The 26,351-nt window shown below is 32.8% G+C and overlaps 1 protein-coding gene across 1 annotated transcript in view; it reads right to left on the bottom strand.

Annotated features, from left to right (window-relative positions):
* LOC139514709 (intraflagellar transport protein 80 homolog) overlaps nt 1-26,351 on the bottom strand; it is a 32,152-nt gene that overhangs the window by 5,196 nt on the left and 605 nt on the right. The window contains exons 2-15 of the mRNA XM_071304279.1: nt 22,109-22,333; nt 11,913-12,023; nt 11,470-11,538; nt 10,593-10,702; nt 10,286-10,375; nt 7,369-7,506; nt 6,893-7,017; nt 6,124-6,297; nt 4,689-4,763; nt 4,232-4,395; nt 2,799-2,863; nt 1,866-2,001; nt 1,491-1,638; nt 124-295 (exon numbers count right to left, since the gene is read on the bottom strand). Coding sequence (XP_071160380.1) covers nt 124-295; nt 1,491-1,638; nt 1,866-2,001; nt 2,799-2,863; nt 4,232-4,395; nt 4,689-4,763; nt 6,124-6,297; nt 6,893-7,017; nt 7,369-7,506; nt 10,286-10,375; nt 10,593-10,702; nt 11,470-11,538; nt 11,913-12,023; nt 22,109-22,333 — 1,802 coding nt within the window. The remainder of the gene's footprint in view (nt 1-123; nt 296-1,490; nt 1,639-1,865; nt 2,002-2,798; nt 2,864-4,231; nt 4,396-4,688; nt 4,764-6,123; nt 6,298-6,892; nt 7,018-7,368; nt 7,507-10,285; nt 10,376-10,592; nt 10,703-11,469; nt 11,539-11,912; nt 12,024-22,108; nt 22,334-26,351) is intronic.

Raw genomic sequence — 26,351 nt, 5'->3', positions numbered from 1 at the left:
TTTAAAAATGACAATAACAGATCTGAATGTATGACATGAATTCTTTCCTGTCTCATTAGCATTATCCACACATATCCTTCAAGTCTATTTATGTCCAATTAACATCCAAGAACCTTTACTTACTTTAACAAATCTACACAGTCTAACAGCATCGGCAAACCTTGATGACTGTACATAGTTGTGTAGTATTGATGGGTACGGTGAGGTGACTGTACTGACTATAGAACCTTCAGCTCTCCGTATCACAACATGATTTCCTGTATACTGTAAGATCTGAGGGTTCTTACCAAATTCACTGTAAAACAATAAAACATATATACATTCGTTAGAAGTGTTGATGCATTGATGTATGGGTGACTGTTTAAAGAACAGTGGCCAGTTAAATGCTTATTCAGAACAAGAACATAATAATATGATATACTATAAACCTGCTTTGTTTCAGACTGACACCCTGAGTCTGATTTTAATTATGCTTGTTCTCAAGGTAATATTCTGCAGGATAACATGTCACTATACCAGACACATTTTTCTGAACCCAAGCATACAAGACTTTGCCCCTACCACTAAATGCAGTATGCTTATTAGAGTAGCAACAAATACCAATTTTCAATTCTTTGGTTTGAACCCATAACCTCCTCCAATCAGACCAGCACACACACACACTTCAATGAGACCACTGAGGTGGTATAAGGTTTAGTACATGTGCTTATAAACACACTCCAAACAAAGTGAGGTCAACCATAGTGAAAATAAAACGCATCAAACAGAAGCAATTATTCCTCAAGCATTTACAACTAAACAATGTATATGTGTAATGGATTGGAAAACATTCAAACAAAAATTTATAGAATAACTTATCGAAGAATTCAAATAGAGAAAAATATTCAACGAGTGACCAAACAACACATTAATTCACGAATGCGCGTATCGCATGAGTTAATTATCAGTGTTGTTAGGTCACGAGATATTTTTCGATATTTGAATTCTTTAATTAGTTATTCTTTTTTTAAAGAAATTAATGTAAAACATCTAAGAAACTATATCTTTTTCTACGCATTCACAATTTGTTTTAATCCGCCGTTATCGACGTCTTGACATCGCCTATTGTTGTATGACGTCAGAGAGTGAAATAACCACATTTATTTCACATGTGAAATTATTGGTTTTTATTTAACTGGGAAATCAATGTAATTCATTGCAACCAATGTAATAAATCTGTATAATAAAAGAAATCTAACTTATTCCTTCATTTCAATGCTGAATCATGATCTCTTTTATAAATGATTGCTATAGAATTAATGAATTTTTAGGTGAACGATTCTCTATTCTCTGTTCTATTTATAAGATCTCTTAAATTGCATCCTAGGAAAACACTGTTCTATTTATAAGATCTCTTACCTTGCATCTTAATTTAGAAAACACTGTTCTATTTATAAGATCTCTTACCTTGCATCTTTGGAAAACACTGTTCTATTTATAAGATCTCTTACCTTGCATCTTTGGAAAACACTGTTCTATTTATAAGATCTCTGTCTACAAATACGACATTGGGGTAATACCATACTGTAAATTTACTATCTGCAAATGCTGCCAACATATTAGCTGAGTCATTCCATGCCAAGGATTGAATCATGTTTCCTGAAATGTAAAAACCAGGATTTCAAACGTTTATTCATCAACATATTATGTTTAATCATTTATAAATTTACATACACATGTATAACTTTTCTACATTCATAATTAAAACCAGACAAAGGTAAAACATAAGGCCTACCGCTACAGAGAGGGCAAAAAAAAACCTCTATAAATCAGGATTTTAACATATAAAGGGTATGTGATTGACATGTTAAACTTTGATTCCTTACCTAATTTATGTGTTTTCCTTTCTCCCCCAAAGACTCTAACAGATGTCACATAGAGATCCCTATTTTTATCTACTATTGCTAGACGTCTCTCTGTAGCTGGTCCACATTGGTCAAGTGCTATTTCCATTACCTCTAACTGAAATATAGTTTTAAATCACTTATTATTATGAAATATGGAATTAATATCACCCTGGCATTTAAATCTACTTAATGTTTCATCTTGTATCATGCTGATTTTCTTACATCCACTTCATTTGAACTTTGGTTAATAGTTGTCTCATTGGCAATCATACCACATCTCCTTCTGTTTATATAGTCTCCAGAGCTTGAGGTCACAGACAATATCCTCAGTCAGGTTAAACCAAAGTCTTCAACATTGGTATAAATGGCTTCTCTACCAAAAATGTAGCATAGCAAAGTAGAACAAAGGGATAAAGGCCATACAATTTTATGGATATAATTTTCAACAGCCATAACTCAATAATATTATTTTGAACTTCATCAATATACTGTTAATTAGAAGGCTGACATGAATTTAGAATTTTGTAAAAAAAAAAACAACACAGCTTTGTTATGGTAAAGATAAAACATGGCAATCAATGACTTTTGACAAGCCAAAAAATCACCCATAGTGGATTTTTAAAGTTTGCACGATTATTTAGTCTAATCTCATTTGACATTACTCCTAATTATATTCTTTATAATAGCTGCAATGTTGATTGATAGATCAGCTGGAAAATCTGTCATATTACCATCTGAGCCTACTGATTTTAAGATTTCTTCATGAGGACCCTTTAAAAATAGATGATTGATAATGCATGCAAAATAGCTGACACCAAACCCTTTTTCAACTGGGTTAAAATTGAATATATGAGTATGACAATTAACTGAAATATAGACCTTTTAAGATTTTATCTATTATTTTCAAATTACCTTGTGTGTAATGGGTTTACCATCACCCAAATTCTTTCCGGTCTGTGCATCAAATACATACACAACTGAAAAAAAGAAAATGAACATAAGAGAACTTTTAATGATTTTTAAAAAGATACACATACATTACTAAAGACCAGATCAATCTGAATTCTTAAATTTTTCAAGTTTGAAAAAATTTCATATAGGGTGACTCCTATTATTTTTTTTTTGACTAATACTAATAAAAAACTTTAATGTCTATCCCTCTTAATAAGTGATTATGAATAAAAAAAATCTTTGAGAAAAAAGGTATTGCCACTTGATTTATAAGAGCTAATTTTATAGACAACTAGAACACACCCGTGATATCACGGGTCCGTGACTGAATTAAAGTATATAACTATGCATATGCCTTATTTTAGTATTGGTATTGTCATCTGATAAAGTCATGCCTATTATAAGATGCACAGTTTTCTCTGCTTTCAAAATCTTTCTGTTTGTACCCATCGACCTGGAACCTATCAATTATTGGTAATATTTATTTGGTAAACAAAAGGGCCTGGAATGGAGTATTTTTTAATCAACAACATTGTTCTATATTTATAGTTATAAATAAAGTTGAATTCTTTGATTCACTGTTTTACGTCATGCCGGCTAACAAATCAAAAACTGTACCTATACGCCTTTTTTTAGATTTTTAGTATTCATATTGTCACCTTAGAAAGTCATACTGATTAAAATACTACAATAGGGAACATTGTGACAATGATTAAATTTAGTAGTGTCAACCCTGTGATTATGACTCGTGTATACAGCAAAGTCCTAAATACACCGTTTGGTGGTGCGCCTGTCAGATGCGGAACGTACAGATAAGGTAATAGGTAACAGTTGAATATACTATTGGTATCGGATTCGACCCAGAACTTGTTAATTATTGGCAATATTAATTATGTGGAAAACAAAAGGGTCTGTAGTGGTGTAATTTTTAATCTACACCTTTGTCCTATATTAGTTATATATAAAGTTGAATTCTCTGATTTGTCGTTTTTACCCCTGACGGCTGACAAATTGGACCTCGTTATTTTAGTATTATAGATATATATTTGACTTATTACTTATAGTAACTGAAAGGATCACCTGATCATAAAATATTAATGTTGATTAATACTCAATGAAACAATGTTAGGGTCAAGTAAGCTCTTATAGAGGGAGCTGTACACAATAATACAGGCTTATCATAAGTTACAACTGTCAGGCTGCTGACCAAATATGATGTCATTCTGTACAGTGGTTCCGAAAAGTGCATAGAAAATATTTGTTGGACAAACAAACAGACATATCCCCAACTTTACGAGTGGAGGTATACTTAGTAATTATGGGGTTGAAATGATTGAATGGAAAGCATAATTTTCACAAGTTGTATGGTATATTGCAGTCTCACTAAAACCAACCTTTTTCATCTGTTTTATCTCTTATGGCGATTGTGTCATTACTGAGTGCCACTGTCTGATAATTGAGAACATCGGCTCTCATACCAGCATATCTAGGTGAAGATACCATTCTCCCATCATAGGAGTAAACATACACACCAGCTGTATCAACAAGCACAAAATGTCTGAAATGAAAATATTGAGTTATAATTAGATGACTGATGCACAATGAGGAGAAGACTGATCGGAGCCATTATTTTGGTCATAAAATTGGGAAAAAATGGAAAATTCTTTAATTCTTTTAAATTTAAGTTTAATCTTAGTAACAATGTGGAATATTTTTGAACTTGAATTGGTGTGAAGTTTTGTTGTGTGAGCACCGATTGTGTGTTATGAGTTTATACTACAGTTGAAGTCAATATTAGTATAATTGAGAAAGAACAGTTTTAAAGGATGTAGAACACTAATACAAACTTACTTCTCTGCTTGTAGGATAAGTGTCACATTGCCTTCCTTTAAATCAAATATCATTGGTGTGTTGAAATTTCTAACACTGAAATTCAAATAAAGTCATTTTATTTGTAAATAGAAAATAAGAATGTGTCCAAAGTACACGGATGCCCCACTTGCACTATCCTTTTCCATGTTCCATGGACCGTGAAATTGGGTAATAATCTAATTTGGCATTAAAATTAGAAAAATTATACTATAGGGAACATCTGTACTAAGTTTCAAGTTGATTGGACTTTTCCATGTTCCATGGACTGTAAAAATTGGGTAATAATCTAATTTGGCATTAAAATTAGAAAGATTATACTATAGGGAACATCTGTACTAAGTTTCAAGTTGATTGGACTTCAATTTCATCAAAAACTACCTTGACCAAAAACTTTAACCTGAAACTCCCATTTTCATTTTCTATGTTCAGTGGACCGTGAAATTGGGGTCAAAAGTCTAATTTGGCTTTAAAATTAGAAAGATCATATCATAAGCAACAAGTGTACTAAGTTTCAAGTTGATTGGACTTCAGCTTCATCAAAAACTACCTTGACCAAAAACTTTAACCTGAAACTCCCACTTTCATTTTCTATGTTCAGTGGACCATGAAATTGGGGTCAAAAGTCTAATTTGGCTTTAAAATTAGAAAGATCATATCATAAGCAACAAGTGTACTAAGTTTCAAGTTGATTGGACTTCAGCTTCATCAAAAACTACCTTGACCAAAAACTTTAACCTGAAACTCCCACTTTCATTTTCTATTTTCAGTGGACCGTGAAATTTGGGTCAAAAGTCTAATTTGGCTTTAAAATTAGAAAGATGATATCATAAGCAACAAGTGTACTAAGTTTCAAGTTGATTGGACTTCAGCTTCATCAAAAACTACCTTGACCAAAAACTTTAACCTGAAACTCCCACTTTCATTTTCTATGTTCAGTGGACCATGAAATTGGGGTCAAAAGTCTAATTTGGCTTTAAAATTAGAAAGATGATATCATAAGCAACAAGTGTACTAAGTTTCAAGTTGATTGGACTTCATCTTCATTAAAAACTACCTTGACCAAAAACTTTAACCTGAACGGACGCACGGACGCACGGAGGCACAGAACAGAAAACATAATGCCCCTCTACTATCGTAGGTGGGGCATAAAAAAGTTTCAGGAATAAGAACCCATAAAAAATAAATTGGTATCTTATACATTGATTCTAGCACATGACTGAATTTGAACAAAATTACAAAGAAAATAATTATGTGTCTATTAAATCCTTTTATCCTTTCAATGATGATAACTGATAGCTGATTAACTTACAACGGCAAATTAACTTCATACTTAGGATGATTGTCCTTTTGAACAATAATTAAAGCATGTATAAACTAAACTCAAACAGTCAAAAATGAAAGGCAAAAAACTTACTTAAATATATAGCACTGTGATGAAGTAGCAACAATGAGATGAGAAAAAGCAAACGATAACTTGATGATTCTGTCCCGGAAGTCCAGCTTATCTTTAACATCATTCACTACATTCCTTACGTCTACTTGTTTACTACTAACAACGGTGGCTTCATAATTCTTCCATTCAAGTCGCCTGTCATGAGAAAAAAATATCAAATCATAAGTAAAGGAGTTACACAAATTAATCATTACTACCCCTGTATATGTTTTGTTCATTTCTTAAGTATATGAAACACTTGTATAACATAACATTAGACTGAAAGTTGATGAATCTTTCAATTAGAATATTTAGTCCACATATACAGAGGAGGAAGTTAACTGAAAAAGTCCTAAAACATGAAAACATTAACTTAATCCATTAAAATGACCAGTAGGTAGGGCCATTTTCTCTAAACCTATTTCTCATGAGGAACATTTTAATGAAAGTGGACAATATAAACTTAATGCATTTAAAAGGGTAGGGCCATTATCACCCTTCAGTGCTTGTGAGCATTCTATATTGCAGTGGGAACTAAAGATTTAAACATTGCATTCTATATTTCTTGTTTGTGGTAGCTAGTATGTAGAGAATGGTGTGCTCAATTTCACTGTTTTTGTTCTCTCATTAGAAGAGATCAAGTATGAACAATTGAAAAATATCAAGCCAGCAACTTAAGGTTGCATGAATGCAATATTTACCCTGTAACATAAAACTAGGGAAATTGACCTTACATCTCTTCACGACCTACCTTTCTATTAAATGACCAATAAGTACTTGACCATTCCCACAAGCTCCTGCTACCTGTGTGCCATCTCCAGACCATGCTAGTTTGAACAGACTCCCTGTGTTAGGTTTCTCCAAGGAATAAGACCACTGTCAAAATAAAAATCTATTGTTTTGAGTATGACACTAATTATTGAAGATTTACAAGAGCGTTGGATATATATATTTTTAAAGAATTTGGTGTTGGTAAAGTTTAAAAATTCTTTATACTAATTCCTAATTTGTAACATAGTATTTTTAAACAAAGAAAGTCCTCATATTAGCTGTATTTCCTTATCTTGTTATTTTACCTTGAAATGAAATGACAATAGCTTTTCTGCTATATTTGGCATATATACAACAAAGCTGTTCAAAATATTAGATCTTGCATTTACTGCTATCTAATTTCTACAATAATAAACAAGACGGGTAAAGTTTTAATATTTAAACAATTGAATTTACCCCTGCTTGGTCACAAATCCTCAATGTATTAAAAGATCCTACAGCAAACAATTCCCCATCGGGGGTCCAGGCAACTGAAGTGATGGGATAATCATGGGCAGAGCTGTTATACATTACTCTACCATAGGTATCCCATACCTGAAACATAATTATCATATCTATTAATAACATCTAAACAATTCTCAGTCAGGGATCCACGACTGAATTGATGGGATAATCATGGGCAGAGCTGTTAAACATTACTCTACCATAGGTATCCCATACCTGAAACAAAATTATCATATCTATTAATAACATCTAAACAATTCTCAGTCAGGGGTCCACGACTGAAGTGATGGGATAATCATAGGCAGAGCTGTTATACATTACTCTACTGTAGGTATCCCATACCTGAAACAAAATTATCATATCTATTAATAACATCTAAACAATTCTCAGTAAGGGATCCACGAATAAAGTGATAGGATAATTATGGGCAGAGCTGTTATACATTCCTCTACCATAGGTATCCCATACCTGAAACAAAATTATCATATCTATTAATAACATCTGAACAGTAAACCTTTTCAGATCATTAATTCACATCCAAACTACTGATGGAATGATAATAACATAACAGGAGTTGGTCCAATAAAGTAAAGTATCTGCTGTGGCAATATTTAAATTATTTTAAAGGCCAATAATCTCTCCAACTGAGGTATAATGGTGTATAGAAACTTTCTTATGGGTATAGAGGTGTTCATAATCAGTCCATGTAATATGACATCAATATTGATGAGAAACGGATCTAATCTACAAAAGTCAAACTTATACTAACTAACCACTGGAGCAGAAAAATAATGTGCAGACAATATCAAATATGCCTAACAGATATACAGTATGGGTTAAAGGTCATGCAGTGATCTGTAATTGCTACATCCTTGTTATTTTGATATTTGTTTCATTGACAATTATACTACATCTCCTTATTTTTATATATACTTCAGGCCTAAATTAAAATATTGTTTGTTTGCCCTTTTCCTACCCTATGTTTTGAAACAGGGTAGGTAGGTAGGTAAAATATTTTATTTTTTTCCCAAAAAAAATAATTTGGCTCGGTATATTTTTGTCATGGGTAGGCAGGTAGGTATAATATTTTATTTTATATTGCAAAAAAACATGAAACCCTGACGGGTTAAAATGCAAACATAGTACATTGTATACACAAGTGACAAGAAACATAATATACAAAATCTGCATAATGTCATTTTTGTCTGTTTTGCTTTTGCTAATAAGTTGATGGGACTAGTAGTATAATAGTCCCAGGAAGTTTTGAAAAAAAATATCATGTAGAATGTGAAGTTAATTCATATGCAAGACTACTTTGTTTTCAAATATCAAAATATAGAGCTGTGCCGCATATTTTCAACGTGTACATGCCTAGAACTTTGAAGAGTTTTAACTTTCACTAATATTCTGTACTACGTACCTTGTACGCTGACCTCTACCTAAAGGTTTTCTGTGTATTATAAGCGATTACTTTGTCCTGGTAAAATATGTCCGGGCAGAGATACATTACTAGTAGAAAAAGTCCCTAGAGTGTTTAAATTTTGTGTGTGTCTGGGTTTCCAATAAAAATGCTACAAGACTTGAACTCAATTCTGAATCTGAATAAGTACGTTGCAGGGCCAGTATATATGGCATCAGTGGCAACGGGAGAGAGGCGCTGGAAAATTAATCCAACGTTGTGAGAGCAACCGAAGTTTAAAGCTCTCAATTGTCATAGCACACACGAAATTGTCTGGTAGTCTATTCCATTCAGGTACGTATTCTACATCGCAATTTATAAATGATCTGTTTGGAAAACTTGGGAGCTTTTACTGCCAAATATTCTCCACCTTACAGGCTTTTGCCACCTTTGGTTCATGTCAGATATAAATAATACAGCAATGCTGGTCGAAGGCATCTTTAACATAATCATCCTGATCTACGGATCACAAAAGGCCATCCCTACTGTACATAGAATACAACGTCCGTTTACAAAAAAGTTTGTACACACGTTGATAATTTTGTATTAAACGAACTTTTTTGTAAGTGAACCCTGCTCTCCAAGTATAAAGATACAGAGTAACGTACGTCATATCTAGCTGCGAAAACGTAGCTCTATTGTCCTTTGTTTTTTTTGTTTGCCATAGATCTATGGTCCGCAAATATCAAAAATCATCAAAAGGACCTTTAGAGCTACGTTTTCGCAGCTAACGTCATATCATCATGTTTTCTCAAAGCGTTCAACATCGATTTCAAACAAATGCTTTGAAACTCTATATGCAAGTGTTCATGTCAAACGCTCACGAGATACCAAACGGACTAGACCTTATACGGTAAAGATAAAACCCGAGGATTCCGGTAAAAAAGTTTTGAGCGGGAAATACAAATATAAGATTTTTGGTAGGAACGAAAAGATAAAATAAAATAAAATCTTGCTGGTAAATACAAATAAAAGATTTTCAGGCGGAACGAATTGACAGGGTCGGTCGGTAAAGGGCAAACAAACAATATTTTAATTTAAGCCTCACTATAACATTCAATCAAAATACATTATATTATTGACCTAAGATGTGTTGTTACTGCTATCAGACCTATTCCTTAAAACTTCATCTGAGCACTAGAGCATTAAAATAAGGTCAAGTCCACCGTCAAGACTATTTATCAGAGGTCAAGTCCACCATCAATACTATTTATCAGAGGTCAAGTCCACCGTCAAGACTATTTATCAGAGACATTGGTCTACCCACAACAATAGAGTTAAAATTCTTTCTTGCTGATGATTTTCAAAATGGAAAAACCAAAGTTCAATTTTGTTTAAGTACTTCTAACATAAATATTCTAAATGAAAGTGTTTTCTAAAAATATGTAATAAATATCATTCAACTGTTACCTTATATCTACAATCTTCTCCTCCAGACAGAATCAAATTATTCACTGGGTTCCAGTCCACATTCAGTATTACTCCATCATGGGCTTTCCACTAAAAGGTAAATGTCATAGATTATCACTTTACCTTGTATTAGTAAAATTGGTGAATGTTTAATTTACCTATATTTCTGATAGGCATTTACCAACAAAATTTACCCAAAGCAAACATATCTAAAATCTGAATTAAACAAAAGCTAAGATTACAAATCGTTCTATCTTTATTGAAAATGTTTCATTTCTAGCTAATAAATGTCAGAAGATAGACTCACCATTGTTGGTTTAGCATTAGGTTGTAATGATTTGATCACTAACTGTCTTCCATTAGTGAAGAGAACCTGGTCAGAGTCTGGTCCCCATGCTATACCATAGACTGAAGAACCTGAAAACAAAAATTTACACAATTTCAGTGAACATGTGACAAATGGAGAATCCCCTTCCATAAATGACTTACATTTTTTTCATAAAATCACTGGAATTAACATATTTTTTCAAATTCAAATTATATCATTTAGGAATATTTTATACAAAATTATGTGTTTATATGTAAGCCTAAAATCTATGTCATATGTAAGCCTAAAATCTATGTCATATGTAAGCCTAAAATCTATGTCCAGCCTAAAATCTATGTCCAGCCTAAAATCTATGCCCAGCCTAAAATCTATGTCCAGCCTAAAATCTATGTCCAGCCTTAAATCTATGTTCTTTTCTCAAATCTTTGTTTTTGTATAGATCATAATTATACTTTATGAAGTCTTGATGTCAATATATGTTTGTTCAAAAGATTTGAGGAAAGAAATTTCGTAATTCCAGGTGCAGGATTTTCTCCCTATGTTGAATACCCATTGGTTGAGCTGTTTATTTCACTCTTTGGTCAGGTTGTTGTCTCTTTTACACATTCCCTATTTCCACTCTCTATTTTATAAAAACAGATTTGAGGAGGATCTTTTTAAACTGACATATATTTTCAAATGATGCAATGATTGGACTCAGATTTGAGAAATGAAGATAGATTGGGGCCTTACAATGATTTGGGATTTTATATATAATTCAATAGGTTCTCATCAAAAAATATCTGATAGAAATTCTAAAATGTAAATTTAAAAGTTACATATAAATTTTGAAAATCATATTGATGTTTATACTGACTGTTTTGTGTTAAAGTTGACCGCAACATTCCACTTCTTGACCAAATTTTTACTTGACCATCTTCACCAGCTGAAAAAGTTTTGTAGCAAAATGATGTTTTATGACAAATATTAAATTTAACATTTCTTAACGTCAATATTGGTTATTTGACTTTTATAGTTCTAAAAGAAGTCTTTTTTGTTCATTAACAATACCTAGGTAAAGGATACCTTTGGTAAACTTATAGATCAGACAACTACTCTTGTTGACATCTTAATGTCAAGTACAATCACATATTTAAGATGCAAGCAGAGTTCATAAGCTGAGGGAAAAATGAAACAATATGAAAAAACAATTAAAATTTTAAAAGATTTGACAAAAATAGGCTTTCAGAAAATCAAATTAATTTCATCTTAAGGGCCTTCAAAAAATCCTAAATGTATTATATATAATCTCCTATTTACCTGTCACAAGTGCTGATCCATCATAACTCCATCTTCCTGCTAATACTGCTCCTTTGTGTGCCTCTATACTTTTTTCAACTCTTCCTGTTTTACTGATAAGGTGAATTTTCCCTATAAAATTTAATATGGAAAATTATTCATACAGTAATAATTAATAGAACAATTGAAAGTCTTTCCACATCAAAGAAATTTTGATAAGAAGATAGTTTCTTCATACTGATGTGATAAATAATGGTTTCTTTACATTGAAGACCCATTGGTTGCCTTCGGCTGTTGTTTGCTCTATGGTCGGGTGGTTGTCGCTTTGACATATTCACCATTTCCTTTCTCAATTTTATTTAATTATATTTTTGAGTGATAGGGAGACAATATGCATCTTCCGGTGAAATGAATGTCACTTCCAGTCTCATATGATAGCTTCTTTCATACTGATTCCAAAAACATTTAGTTTCTATATACTTTTGTATGTAGAATGGGAGATAATTGGCCACTTCCGGTTTGTTGGAAGTCTTTATTAGTCTTCAGTAATCAGTTTATGTATCTATATGACAAAATATATGGATTCTGAGGAAAAAATTGCAAAAAAAGGCTACTTCCGGTTTTCTCAAGGTCACTTCCGGTAGTCATTTTTCAAGGTCATTTGTCACCTAACCTTTTGTACAAGGTCAAATGCCTTTATAATGAACTTAGTTGAAGTTATAATCAAATAACTTCATATCAAGACATTTCAGGGGCACCAACTCCTATAAGATGCCATTAAATTGTATCAGACTAGATGTAGCATATCTTCATTACAATAAAGCAGACATTTTGCACTTGTTTTTTTATATGTATCTTTCAAAGTGTCGGAGAAAATGCAAAAACAAGCAAGTCACAATTGAGAACTTAACCTTGACCTTGAAATTGACCTCATTTTCTAAGTTACCGGTAGGACCTAGGGATTTCAAATAAAAACATTCCAGGGTTATACGCTTAACTGTTTATGAGTTAAAAAAAATACCAACAATTTTATTTTGTAAAGGTAGATAACTCCTATAAAATTTAATCGAATCGCTTCGATCCATATCAGCCAAAAATTACTGAGGATGTAACGAACAATACGTAAAAAGAATTTTGTCGATATCTTCTTTTGTTACAAAGGAGATGCACTCACTTGATAAGCAGTGAATAGGGAGATAACTCTTACAAAGAAAATGGTTCGGCTTAGCAGGGTGAAATTTAAAAGCGCATAAACTATACGATACAATACAAGAAATATCTAAGCGACATATTGCAAAACAAAAATTTAAGAAGTTGGCGGGAAAAAAAATAATCAGAAGAAATACAATAAGTCTTTCCACAGAAAAGTGGAGACTTAATTAACAGAAACAAACAAATAGCCCTGCTTTCACCTTTACCTTTTTGCTGGGCCATACTGCACAATCTTAACATCACAACACCATACACAAACAGCCATTATGACACTTTTATAATGTAATGTTACTATTCCATCAGTTTTATTTATTATCAAATGCCTTATGGACCTAAATATGCATGGAATATAAGTTGTAAGACTTAAGACTCAACCAGTCACTCAATCATAAAGTCAAGTTAGTCAACCGATGTATCAGGCCATTTTTTAGCCCAAACAAATCAGATAGAAAAGTAGACCACACAAACATACAAAATACAACTCATTTACAAAAACAGACTTTGTACAGGCATAAAATGCTGTGGACTTAATTTCAGATAAACCATTGCATGTATGTAACACAAACCTCCAACCTTGTGTATTTTGAAGACTTTGGAAGAAAGTTCAGTGTGTATGTCATACATGCATTAAATTAAAACCACCCAAATATAACTGATGTATTTATGACCGGACCGGATTGCATGTCAATAAGTGGGGGAACTAGCTGACATTCTGCGACCCAGTTCCTATCATATTATTTTGTAGGGGAACTAACTCTGAATAGTGATGGTAGAGCATAGGTATCTCATTGTCTGGTTTTCTTCATATAACGCACAAGAAGTCAATAAAACACTAAGTTCAATGATGGTATATTAATTATTCTCGAATAGATAAAGCATTCTTATTTTACAACACAAGAAATACATGTATAAGAATATGCAACATTGCTGCCGATATCCAGGCAGGCCGGGATCGACTGACACCTACTATATCAAGAAACTCGCTATTGATTTCATAGCGGCTTAATAAGTTTAAATACTAAGTTCTGAATGTCCTAGCAAGTAACAAACAAAAGAATGTATGATTTATGAGTTATCGACAAAATGTATAATACACAAATAAAGTTGCAGATGTCGCTTGACCGTTGTCCGAACTTTTAAGATGCTCTTTATAACTTTACTAGACATATATATAATTTGGTAACTGCTGCAGTCTCATTGTCCAGACAAGATCAATAGTTTATAAAAGTGCTTATTTGACATTGGTTGAAGTATCCTACGCTTGAAATGTATAGAACATTTAAACAATAATTTTATGTAAAATAGTTTACAAAGTAGAACCCGCATACATTAACTAATAAACCATAAAAATAAACTACATTTTTCTATTACAATACAAAACTATTCAAAAATATTGCTAAGGAAAAATACCTCATTTTTCCTTGGTGATATACTCTCCCTTCTTCCACAAAAGATTTTTTTTTTCTTATAGAAAGAAGAAATAACAATAAAAAAAAATCTTTTCATACATGTGCATAATATATATACTACATGGTAACACACATTATTTAAATTAACATTATTTCATTAAAGCAAATTATTCTACAATAATTGAAATATCCTCATTGAAAGTAAACACATCCTGAATTATGTACATGAATATCATTATTAACGTCATTGAACAAAAAATGTATTGTCATTCGAACACAGTCTTTTGGTTTTGCTTCTATTGATATGAATCCTTTGACATAAATCTCATTATTAACGAAATGAATAGTTATTTTAACACAGTCTTATGATTTGAATCTTTTGATATGAATCTTTTGATACAAATCTTTTGATAATAGTCTATTGGTCTGAAATATTCTGGAACACATCTGTTCTGTTGCACGAACACGACAAATCTTCTGGACACAAAACAAACCTTCCTCTCAGAAGAGAGTGGTACCCGAAGGATGTTTTATCGGCATAAACCAGTTGCCTGGTTTGAAGTCTCAATCCACATGAAACTTCTAAATCCCATTTCTGCATGGCGATTCATACCTTATATATGGTTTTCCTGACCTTCGAAGTTTCAATCCGCATGAAACTGAAGAAATTTACATATGACAGATGTAAACTGTGAATTCCATATCCACATGGAGATTCACCTGATCCACTGATGTTTTACATCAACGAATGTAAAACTTTGAAATCCATATCCACATGGAAGTTTAAAAAAAAGACACACAATGAAATGTTACATATTCCGAAATGTAACATGAAATCCATAACCTAATGGATTTTTTCTTTATATAATATTTGACAAGCATGAGGAACCGACACTAGAATGAGGCTGAATATATCTCTTTTTCCCACGAGCAAAGCACAGAACTTGATTGCTTAACTGCAATTTACTTTGAAAATGTCTTGTATTTTGGTTCTTTTCTGTACTAGAATCCTCTGAAATAGTCTAATTTGATAATCATAAATGTTATTGAAACTTCTTCCATACTACTGAGTATAATGAGACACAGCTTACCAAAATCACCTTGTGACAATTTATTTTGGCCTTAATACATGAAAAATTAATATCCTATAAACTTGAAAAACTATTTATTCTTAGCCCTTTGAAAAGCGAAGAGCAGAGTTTATATTTAATAGAGAAACGTTTAGTATCTACATGTACATAGCATTAATATTATTCTTTAGTTGATCTTTGAATTTATTAAAAACTATAAAGTACAAACCCTTGGGATTAACTAACACATTACTTAAGAAATATAGGGTAAAAATAAATTTTCGGACTTTTATAACTGACTGATTAGATATATATATTAATACTTCAAAAACCAAAAATAACAATGATGTATCATAATCTTAAGAAATCAAGGAAAATGAATTTCCCGAATTTGATAATAATTCAGCATGGAGTCGTCACTTCCATACTAAACTGCCTGTAAGAAGTAAGGTTTGGTTGACGAGACCAACCCTTACTCTACAGTTTAAAAATGTTTCTAAATATTTGTCATCACATTTAACAATCATTGTTATTTTTAATTTATGTCTTATTACTTTATTTTAGTGTTGAATGATAAGAACAACAAAAATTACATTACTATTGGAAAAAAAATTGTATTCCATGGTCTTTGTCTAGGACAAGAGCATGAACAATGCTGAAATAAGTATATAGATCCTTAAAAACTTATACGAGCATGTCTTTTTAAGAACAAAAGCTCGATTAAAGCAGAACCTATAACATACCCAGTTTTGGTAAGGAACTAGTACAGACTTGGATCATTGCCATTAACCCTTGCATAATGTTCAATAAGTTTTAATCTGAACCTGTTAATGCCATGACCAGATGAATATTGAGTGGGTATTGCTCTTCGTGTTGTAGGTGTAAAATGGTGCATAAATTTCATTGCTTCAATATCAAACTGGGATACTGGCACAAAATCATTTGGTTGTACTGGATTATGAGAGTTTGCACACATATTTTCTTCTTGTTTTAGGACTTTTAAGAACTGCCTAAACACATCAGGTCTTAAATCCTCACTCATAAATAGAGTACTTCTTGGACCTTGACAGACATTACCATTTGAAAACTTTACTAAATATCTGGACTGTTTTTGATCTTTGTCTAATAGAACGCTTACAATTTTTTGATTAGGTACTTGACTGAATTGTTGACTATTTCCCTTGTTTTGAAATGAATTTTGTTTTGTTTTGGGAAATGCCTTATAAGTTTGTATGACTTGAACTGACGGACTTTTAGTTGACTCAAAAAACTTGTGTTTTCCTGGACGTTTCTGCTTTCGTCCTTTTGCATTGTATTGTCTATGGTAATCCTGTTTTAAATTTTCTGGAATACGTGAACCATCTTGCCAACTAGTTCCTGGCTTACCAGTCAATTTTACTTTGTATATAGGTTTACCCTGATAAAGACTATATTCAACAAGTTTTTCAATTTCATTGGACTGAAATGCGGTATGCTGAGGGTTTTGTAATCTGTTTTGATGTTGTGATGCCCCTTGGTTTGCCTTTTGTGAATTTTTGACCTGTGAATTATGTTTGTCTGGAATACTTGTATCATTTTGAACTGAACTTTGAGTCTGAACTTCATTTTGTGTCTGATTATTGTCTTCATTTTGTATGTTTTGTGAATCAATAAGGTCATCATTACGCTCAACATTTGTGGCTTCGTTATCATCTTGCTCCTCTGCATCAAGGAGAATGTCTTCATATTCAGGCAACAAATAATTTGGACGGTCTAGGGGATTATGGTAGTCTTTCAGTCTCTTAGCATGTACTAATGCCTTAACCTCTTTTTGTGTTTCAGTATTTTTAATCTTAAAGGTATTATTTGGCCCTTTGTACAGAATTTGGTAAGGACCTGTCCATCTTTGAACTAATTTATGATTCTTGCCCTTTGGTGTTCTGCTACAATATAGCCATACTTTTGCCCCAGCAACGAAAGTTGGTTGAACTGCTTTTTTGTCGTGTTGAAAGGTATATTTGTCTTGTTTTTCTTTCTGGTTTTTAGCAGCAACTTCACGGTAGAGTTTTAATCTGTTTACCAATTCATTTACATGTTGTTTAGTTTCCCTTGGCATTGTTTGTTTTGGTATTAAAGACACATCAATAGGCAGCCTCATTGGTTGTCCAAACAGTATTTCAAATGGTGAGAATTGAGTTGACTGTGTTGCAGGTGTGGACCTGTAAGCCATCATGATTGGAGGTATAAAATCTGGCCAATCTGTCTGTTCTTTGTTACAATATGAACGAAGGGATTGAATGATATAAGAATTCATTCTTTCACAGGCTGCATTGGTTTGCGGATGATAGCTACTTGTATAGTGTCTAGTAACATCACATAACTCGCAAAGAGCTTGAACAAGCTTGGACATGAAATTGGCACCTCTGTCAGATATGATACAACGTGGACTTCCCCAGCGGCAAATTATCTCATTGAATAATACTTTAGCAACCACCTTTGCTCCCATTGATTTCAAGGGAAATGCCTCACACCATTTCGAGTAACTGTCAACCACTAGTAGCAAGTATCTGTGTTTGTCAGGTGTTGTTGATAGTTCTAAAAAATCCATATGCATTCTTTCAAACACATTTTCAATTGGCAAAGGAGTAAGGGGTACTGGTCTCTGATGTTTAGAGTTCTTTGATTTCTGGCACTGTTCACATGTTCTTACGTACTTGTCTATGTCGGAATACATATTTGGCCAATAGTATTTTAAACGTAAGGATGCATGGTTTCTCTCAACACCTGGATGAGCTGCCATTTTACTATCATGGTAACATAACATCACATCACGTCGTAGGACAGCTGGAACACAAAGTTGTTTTATGAAATTATGGCCTGGAGGAAGTTTTCTTGAATTTTCGGAAACCATATGGTACAAAATGCCTTCAATAATTTCATAATGGTACGCCTTTGCAACAAGAGATCTTGCCTTTTGAACCTCATCTGGAACGAGTCCTTTTAGTTTATAATCAAAAATTGGTTTGAAGTCTGGACAGTTTCTTTGTAGCTGGTACAAGGTTTGACGTGTTGGTAACATCTCATCAGGATCTTTAGGTTGGTCCTCTTCAATAGCTAGAACTTCAGGAATCCGGATGCTGTTTTCCCAGCCAAACTCAAAGGTGACTGCTATATGTTCTTTCCTTTCAGCATGAAGTGAACCAATCTCTGGAAGGTCATCATCAGATTGGTATTCTTTGTCTTGGCTATCTATGGGATAATCTCTTCGTGACAATGCATCAGCATTTTGGTTCTGGGTGCCTGGTCTATGAACAATGTTGAAAGTGTACTGCTGTAAAAACAATGACCACCTCCCAAGTCGTCCAGTAGCGTCCTTTGAGTTATTTAGCCATCGCACGGTTATACTATCAGTGTAAACTGTAAACTGATTGTTTGCTATATACGGTTTGAAAGTTTTTATAGCTTCAATTAGAGCTAACCCTTCTTTGTGATTGATATGCCAACGTTTTTCCTGATCTCTTAAACCTCTACCTCCATATGCAATAACTTTTTCTAGTCCTTCATGATGTTTTTGACCTAATACATAACCAATTGCTGAATCTGACGCATCTATTGACAGGAAAAACTCTTTTTCAAAGTCAGGAAATGCAAGGATTGGTGCAGATGTCAGTTTTTGTTTTAATGTATTGAATGCATCATCTTGTTTTGTTGTCCAATCAAATTTTACATCTTTCTTTAATAGTGTTGTAAGAGAGGAACAAATTTTACTGTAGTTTTGAATAAATTTTCTGTAATAGTTGCACATACCAAGAAAGCTACGTAATTGTTTGACTGATTTTGGAATGGGATATTCAGAAACTGCTACTGTTTTAGATTTGTCAACCTGTATGCCATGTTCAGAGATAATGTGTCCTAAATATTTTACTTGTTTTGCCGCAAAATGACATTTTGAGGGTTGTAAAGTTAACTTTGCTTGTTTTAATTTTTGAAATACCAGATTCAAATGTTCAAGATGTTCATCAAAGTTTTTGGAAAACACTAATATGTCATCTATGTATATAAGTGCAACCTTCCAATTTAGTTCTTGTAAGACTTTAGTCATTAACATTTGAAATGTTGCAGGTGCATTTGTTAAACCAAAACACAATCTTTTAAATTGGTATTGACCTTGTGGTGTCATGAATGCTGTTTTGTGTTTTGACTGTTCATCAAGTGGCACCTGATGAAATCCACTAGCAAGATCAAGCGAACTGAAAATTTTAGCTCTTGAATAGCCAACTGTATCAACAACCTCTTCTATTTTAGGAATTGAGAAAGAAACTTTTTTAGTGACCTCATTCAATTTTCGAAAGTCTAAAACGAATCTGTATGTATTGTTTGGTTTTTTCACTAAGATTACACTGCTATGGTAAGGAGACATTGATTCTTCTATGATGTCATTTTCTTTGAGATTTTTGATTTGTGTCTCCATAATTTCTTGCATTTTTGGTGAATATTGAAACCGTTTAGACCTTACTGGTGCTTCATTTGTCGTTTCAATATTGTGATAATGCAAGTCTGTTTTGCCTAATTCAGACGCATCTTTTGCGAAAACATTCCTATTTGATCCTATTAACTTTAGAAGTTTTTGGTGTTGTTCTTTAGTAATGTTATCGGAATCAATTGTAACATTAAGATTTAATGCCTCTTTAATTGGGTCTTGAAATTGAACATCAGATTTTGATTTGTTATCTAAGGCACAGATTGGTTTTGTGGGTGATTTCCAAACTTTTGAAATTGGTGAATTTGCCTTTATAACAATGTCTTCATTTGTTGGATTTAGAACTCTGTAGTAAACTTTTGCATTTTTAACTACACTGAGACAATTTGAACCTAATATTTGTCTGTTTATCAAATTATCGTGTGGCTCTAACAGCACTGTTGTATTTGTTGGGAATTTATTGATAGAAAGTTGTATATCATTCTCTGTATATGCTTTTAAAGTCAGCGTTTTGTTTGTGTTTGCTATGAAATATCTCTCTAAATTCTTTCCAGACTCCAAGGCAGCAATAGTAAAATCATTATGAAATGAAACACAACCATTTGAAAAATCAATATTTGCCTTATGAGTAGTCAAAAAATCTTGACCAAGGATTAAGTGAAATCCAACATCTCTTAAAATATAAAAAGAAAAGGGCATAACTAATCCATTGACATCTATGTCCAAATCAATTTTCCCTTGAACATTATGTACAGTATTGCATACTCCACGAATTTCATGTAAATCTGTAGTAGTTATGACTGGTAATTCTTTCTTATAAAATGCTCTTCTAAGCAATTGCTCATTAATAACAGAAATTGTAGCACCAGAGTCTACAAGAGCATTTATATAAATATTACCTAATTTAACCCTTATTTTATTACTATTTACAATGGCTGTTTCTACATTAGCCATGAAGTTGTTCTTGAACTCAAAAGACTTTGCCATTTTAATAATATAATATTAGACTTCAGGAGGGACGAAAAATATAAGCCTTATCACTTATCAGACCTAATTATATGTTCAATAAATTAAAATTATTATTATATATAAAAGTGTCACAGGTGATTTAATAGTAGGCTGTACTCACCCTCTGCAGTTACCAAGGAATAAGTAAATAGCTAAATTCCTATACGGTTTCTGTCCTGGAGGTCTTCTATATTATGGCACTAGTCCTTAAAGTTCAGCAAGCATCTTCTTCACGAGAAACGAAGCCGGGTCCTCGAACCACTCTATGACCGGACCGGATTGCATGTCAATAAGTGGGGGAACTAGCTGACATTCTGCGACCCAGTTCCTATCATATTATTTTGTAGGGGAACTAACTCTGAATAGTGATGGTAGAGCATAGGTATCTCATTGTCTGGTTTTCTTCATATAACGCACAAGAAGTCAATAAAACACTAAGTTCAATGATGGTATATTAATTATTCTCGAATAGATAAAGCATTCTTATTTTACAACACAAGAAATACATGTATAAGAATATGGAACATTGCTGCCGATATCCAGGCAGGCCGGGATCGACTGACACCTACTATATCAAGAAACTCGCTATTGATTTCATAGCGGCTTAATAAGTTTAAATACTAAGTTCTGAATGTCCTAGCAAGTAACAAACAAAAGAATGTATGATTTATGAGTTATCGACAAAATGTATAATACACAAATAAAGTTGCAGATGTCGCTTGACCGTTGTCCGAACTTTTAAGATGCTCTTTATAACTTTACTAGACATATATATAATTTGGTAACTGCTGCAGTCTCATTGTCCAGACAAGATCAATAGTTTATAAAAGTGCTTATTTGACATTGGTTGAAGTATCCTACGCTTGAAATGTATAGAACATTTAAACAATAATTTTATGTAAAATAGTTTACAAAGTAGAACCCGCATACATTAACTAATAAACCATAAAAATAAACTACATTTTTCTATTACAATACAAAACTATTCAAAAATATTGCTAAGGAAAAATACCTCATTTTTCCTTGGTGATATATTTATTTTCTTGGTGAAAACCTTACCATCTGTTGATGTTAAAACAAAGAGGTCTGATCCCGTCTTCTTTCCACCCCCAGCAGCAGATTTAGGAAACCAGTGCATATCAGTAGGGAATACATCATCTGGTAACTTAACAAGGGTATTTGTTTCATTGTTACTCAGATTCCACTTCAGAACCAGATGATCATCAGCACCGGAATACAGTTCTTCTGGAGTTGTCCATCCTACACAGCTGACTAGTTCAGAATGTGGAAAATGTTAAGGTATCATTAATTTAGATAAGTTTGAAGTAACAAACAAAATATATATAACCCCAAATTTCAGATCAATACAACAAGATGGGTTGGATTGTATGGACATTGTAATGTGGGATTTGCCTTTTTGATCTTCTGCAACAAAAAATAGACATCATTGAGGTGGGAGCCATCTCTGTGGGCCCTGCTGTAAAAATGTGTGGTAAAAAATTTGTATGGATTATATATATATATATATATATATATTGATATGAAGCACTTTTTTCAAGTTATTAAAAGTCTCATTTTTGACATTATTTGCTGAGAGTGATTTTATTCTGTCTTTTAGTTACAGTGTTTTATTTGGCAATTTAATTAAACTGATAAATATCCTGATCTTATTTTCATAGTATAGTAGTGATATGACTGTGTGATGTGAATTCATTGTTGACCACTAGGTGAATTCTGGAAAAATGGGTTAATCTAAAACTTTGAAATCTTAACAGTTCTCAAAATATAGAGGGCAAATGGTCTGTACCATAGGACATGGGGTTCTCTACATATAGAACCGTCCAATTTTTTTTACTGACAATGGACTGACGGACACTGAAACCAAGATTGTGTCCTTTAACTTTGACCAGAGGAAGTTGTACAAACATTATGACACACCCTCTGCATGTCTGCTGTTGATTAATATACATGTCAAGAATGAAATTAAACCGGATCTCTAAATACAGTCGACACAATTTTCAAAGGAGTGTTGGACCCTGAAACCAGTTTTTGACATTGAACTTTGACTTAGGAAGTTGTACAAACATTAGGACACACCATCTGGTGTTGGTTAAATATACATGTCAACAGTCAAGTATAAAGTATGAAATTATAATGGTTCTCTAGATATAGGTGGACACAATTTTTTTCATAGAGTTAGGCCATAGTTGTTTTTTTATTTGTTTTGCGTCCGCGTGCGGGTAGGTTTTCGGCCAATTTGTGTCAAAAACAAACACAAACTTTTTTTTGTTCGTCAGTAGAAAATCCGTATTTTCCGGGTTTTTCCAGCCGTGTTTTTGTGTATTCTTATACTCATATCTATTTTGCGCTTTAAATAACAAGTACGCTCCTTATTTAAAGCGTTTAAGCGATCTTGACTTCGATACATGTGACAGCAGAAATGGCCAGTATAAATGTGACAGCAGAAATGGCCAGTATAAATGTGCCGGCGAGCGAGATCGTTTGTGTTTCACTTTTCAAAGATAAAAGGATCGTTCTGGCTCCATATGCCTTTCCGCTCGCCGGCACAGAAACTTTTTCTCAGATCCTAGAGAGCCTTTACGTAGCCAGCATAAGAGACACGTTAAATACAAGATTCAATGAACCTATCACCATACGGGATAAAACTCTGATAAAATGTTATGTTTCATCTAGCTCTAACGGGGAAAAAATTGAAATGAATACATCTCTCAAGGCTATAGATGCTTTTAAAATGTTTGGTGCATATGTAAGCTTTGAGCTGACTGACAAATTTTGTGAAAAAAGAACAGTTCCAGTTTTAAAAAAAATGTTTTTTAATTTAAGAATGGTTATATACATATATAGTAAATAGTTTTGCCTTCAAACTAATCTTTATATTTGTTTGTGAAACATTTGAAAATTGCTGATTTTATGTACAGGTTTGAATTCAAAGTTGACAGTATTAAATTCCACAGTATTAATTTGTAAATGCTTTTTTCTGTGTAGCAATTTTATTATGTTATTAAAGTAGATCTTTAATTATTTACATTCATTTAATATATATCACTTGATTTGTTTATGTAAAAGACTTTAATTTGTTTGTATTAGTGCCAAAGGTTTATTTTTAATTTTTAATGTGTTTCTTAAATAATTTTTTTTTGTTTTTTTTTCATCATTTTTTGTTTATAAATATTCAGCCAATACTTTAATTCTCCTGTTAAGTTTATACTTTAGTTCTCATGTAAAGTTTTGATTTATTTGTTTTAAATTTTGTTTTAAGAATTGTTTTCAATTAATAAAACATTTGAATGTATCAGAGCTTTTATTTAATATTAAGATTCACTAAATTTGATATTGAAAAGATCAACCAATTTCACTGTAATGGTTCTTCCTTGGTACAGGTCTTACAGTAGGCGTTCCTTACTTGCTTGAAGCAAGAGTTACCTCCCATTTGCACAGTTATCTTATTTTATAATTGAAATAAATTTTTATACTTTTTTAAATGAAAAATAGTAGTTTTTGCAAATATTTCTAATAAATTTCTTTAAATGATATCTACTGTCTGATAAGATAGGATAAATTAGTATGTACATTTTTAATTCCACAAGATATTAAGATATAAAACATAATTTCATTAGTTTATTTTCTGAAAAAAAAGTATGCAGAACAAAATATTAATATATTGCCAAAAAGTTTACATAAAGTATTCCAATTATAGGAAGATAACTCTGCAAATGGGAGATAATTCATGCTTAAAGCATTATTGATTTGATACAGGGAATTATTGATTATACATAGGTTTTAATACAACATGACACATCTCAGATCAAAACATGTCTCTTCTCAAAGGCTTCAGTATAAATGGGAAATGTTTGAAATACCAAGGCCATTTCTCAGAATATAGTCATATCAAGTTTGTACATTGCTAAATTTCCTGTTTGTCATGTTTGCTCTTTCACTTAGATATGACAGTATTGATCTAAAGTCACTGTTAATCAGTCCAGAACTTAAGCAGACTCTTGTGTTATTTTCTTTGTGTGTGTTTTTTTTCCTTGCTGTCTGGTAGGTTTTCTCAGAATCAGTTGACGCAAAACAAAGAAAAAAACAGACACGGCCTTAGTGCTACATGTATTTATTTGCTAACATGTTATACTTGACATTAAGGAATCCTTTTGTGAAGATTTATTCTATTTTCAACAGACATAGTACTTTTCATAAGACAAATTTTCGTCCTTAAGCTTGACCCCGAAGACCCAGGGATGCTGGTAAAGGTTTCCATCCAGCTGTAACCTGCATGTAGAGTGGACCCCAGTAAACAAATTGACCTCAACAGTTGTCAGGTGAGGTGGGATTTAATCTGAGCATGGTTTGGCAGTCTACAGAAGGTCATTTGGACTGAAAAATATGCAAGGAATTTCACGATTTTTTTCCATTTTTTACTTCAAATGGACCGAAACCGGAAGTAGTTGTTTACTATTCGTATTTCAATAATAATTACGATCAGTAGTTATAGGCCTGCGGGTTTGCACTATTTTTGCAAGTTTCAGGCCTCTGAACTTCCTGTGTTAGACACAAAAGGGAATAAAATTGAGAATGGAAATGGGGAATGTGCCAAAGAGACAACAATCCGACCATAGAGCAGACAACAGCAGAAGGTCACCAACAGGTCTTCAATGCAACGAGAAATTCATGCACCCAGAGGCGTCCTTCAGCTGGCCCCTAAACAAATATAAGCCCACCCCTCCAGAGAACCCAGTTTCATCCAATTTCAAATTTCCAAGTCGGTATTTGTGCTCAAAATGCAATTTATACATGAGACACATGACTAGTTGATTGAACATGCATAACTTTCAAAATAAGTATCATAAAGCTGACTTCTAAAAGTATAGAATGCCATACACCTTATCGCTATTTGTCGGCCATTACTGGATATCACACAGGTTCTTGTTGAATTTTGACGTCATTAAACAAAATATCTGACGCCACAATGAAAAAGTGATTGTTGAATGCGTCAAAAGTTCAAGCGGCAGGGTCAGCCGGAATACGCCATAAGGTGGATTTGGTACGCCTGTCATATGTCATATTGAAGAAGTACCGCATGTTAAGGGTTAAGAGCGGAGCAGTGATATAGACAGTTGGACGACCAATAAACTGTATCATTCATCCCCTTTAACAGGTTTCATCTGCCTCATAATCTTTGAGATCATATTGAATATATGTGACTTCAAAAGACAAATACATGGATGTTATTTCAGACAGCAAAAAATATTATACATCATATCAAGTTCGAAAAGAACTGTTC

This window comes from Mytilus edulis, chromosome 3 (genome assembly GCF_963676685.1).
Source record: "Mytilus edulis chromosome 3, xbMytEdul2.2, whole genome shotgun sequence".
Lineage (NCBI taxonomy): Eukaryota > Metazoa > Mollusca > Bivalvia > Mytilida > Mytilidae > Mytilus > Mytilus edulis.
The sequence above is the reverse complement of the archived record's forward strand: the minus strand, read 5'-3'. Positions and strand labels throughout refer to the sequence as shown.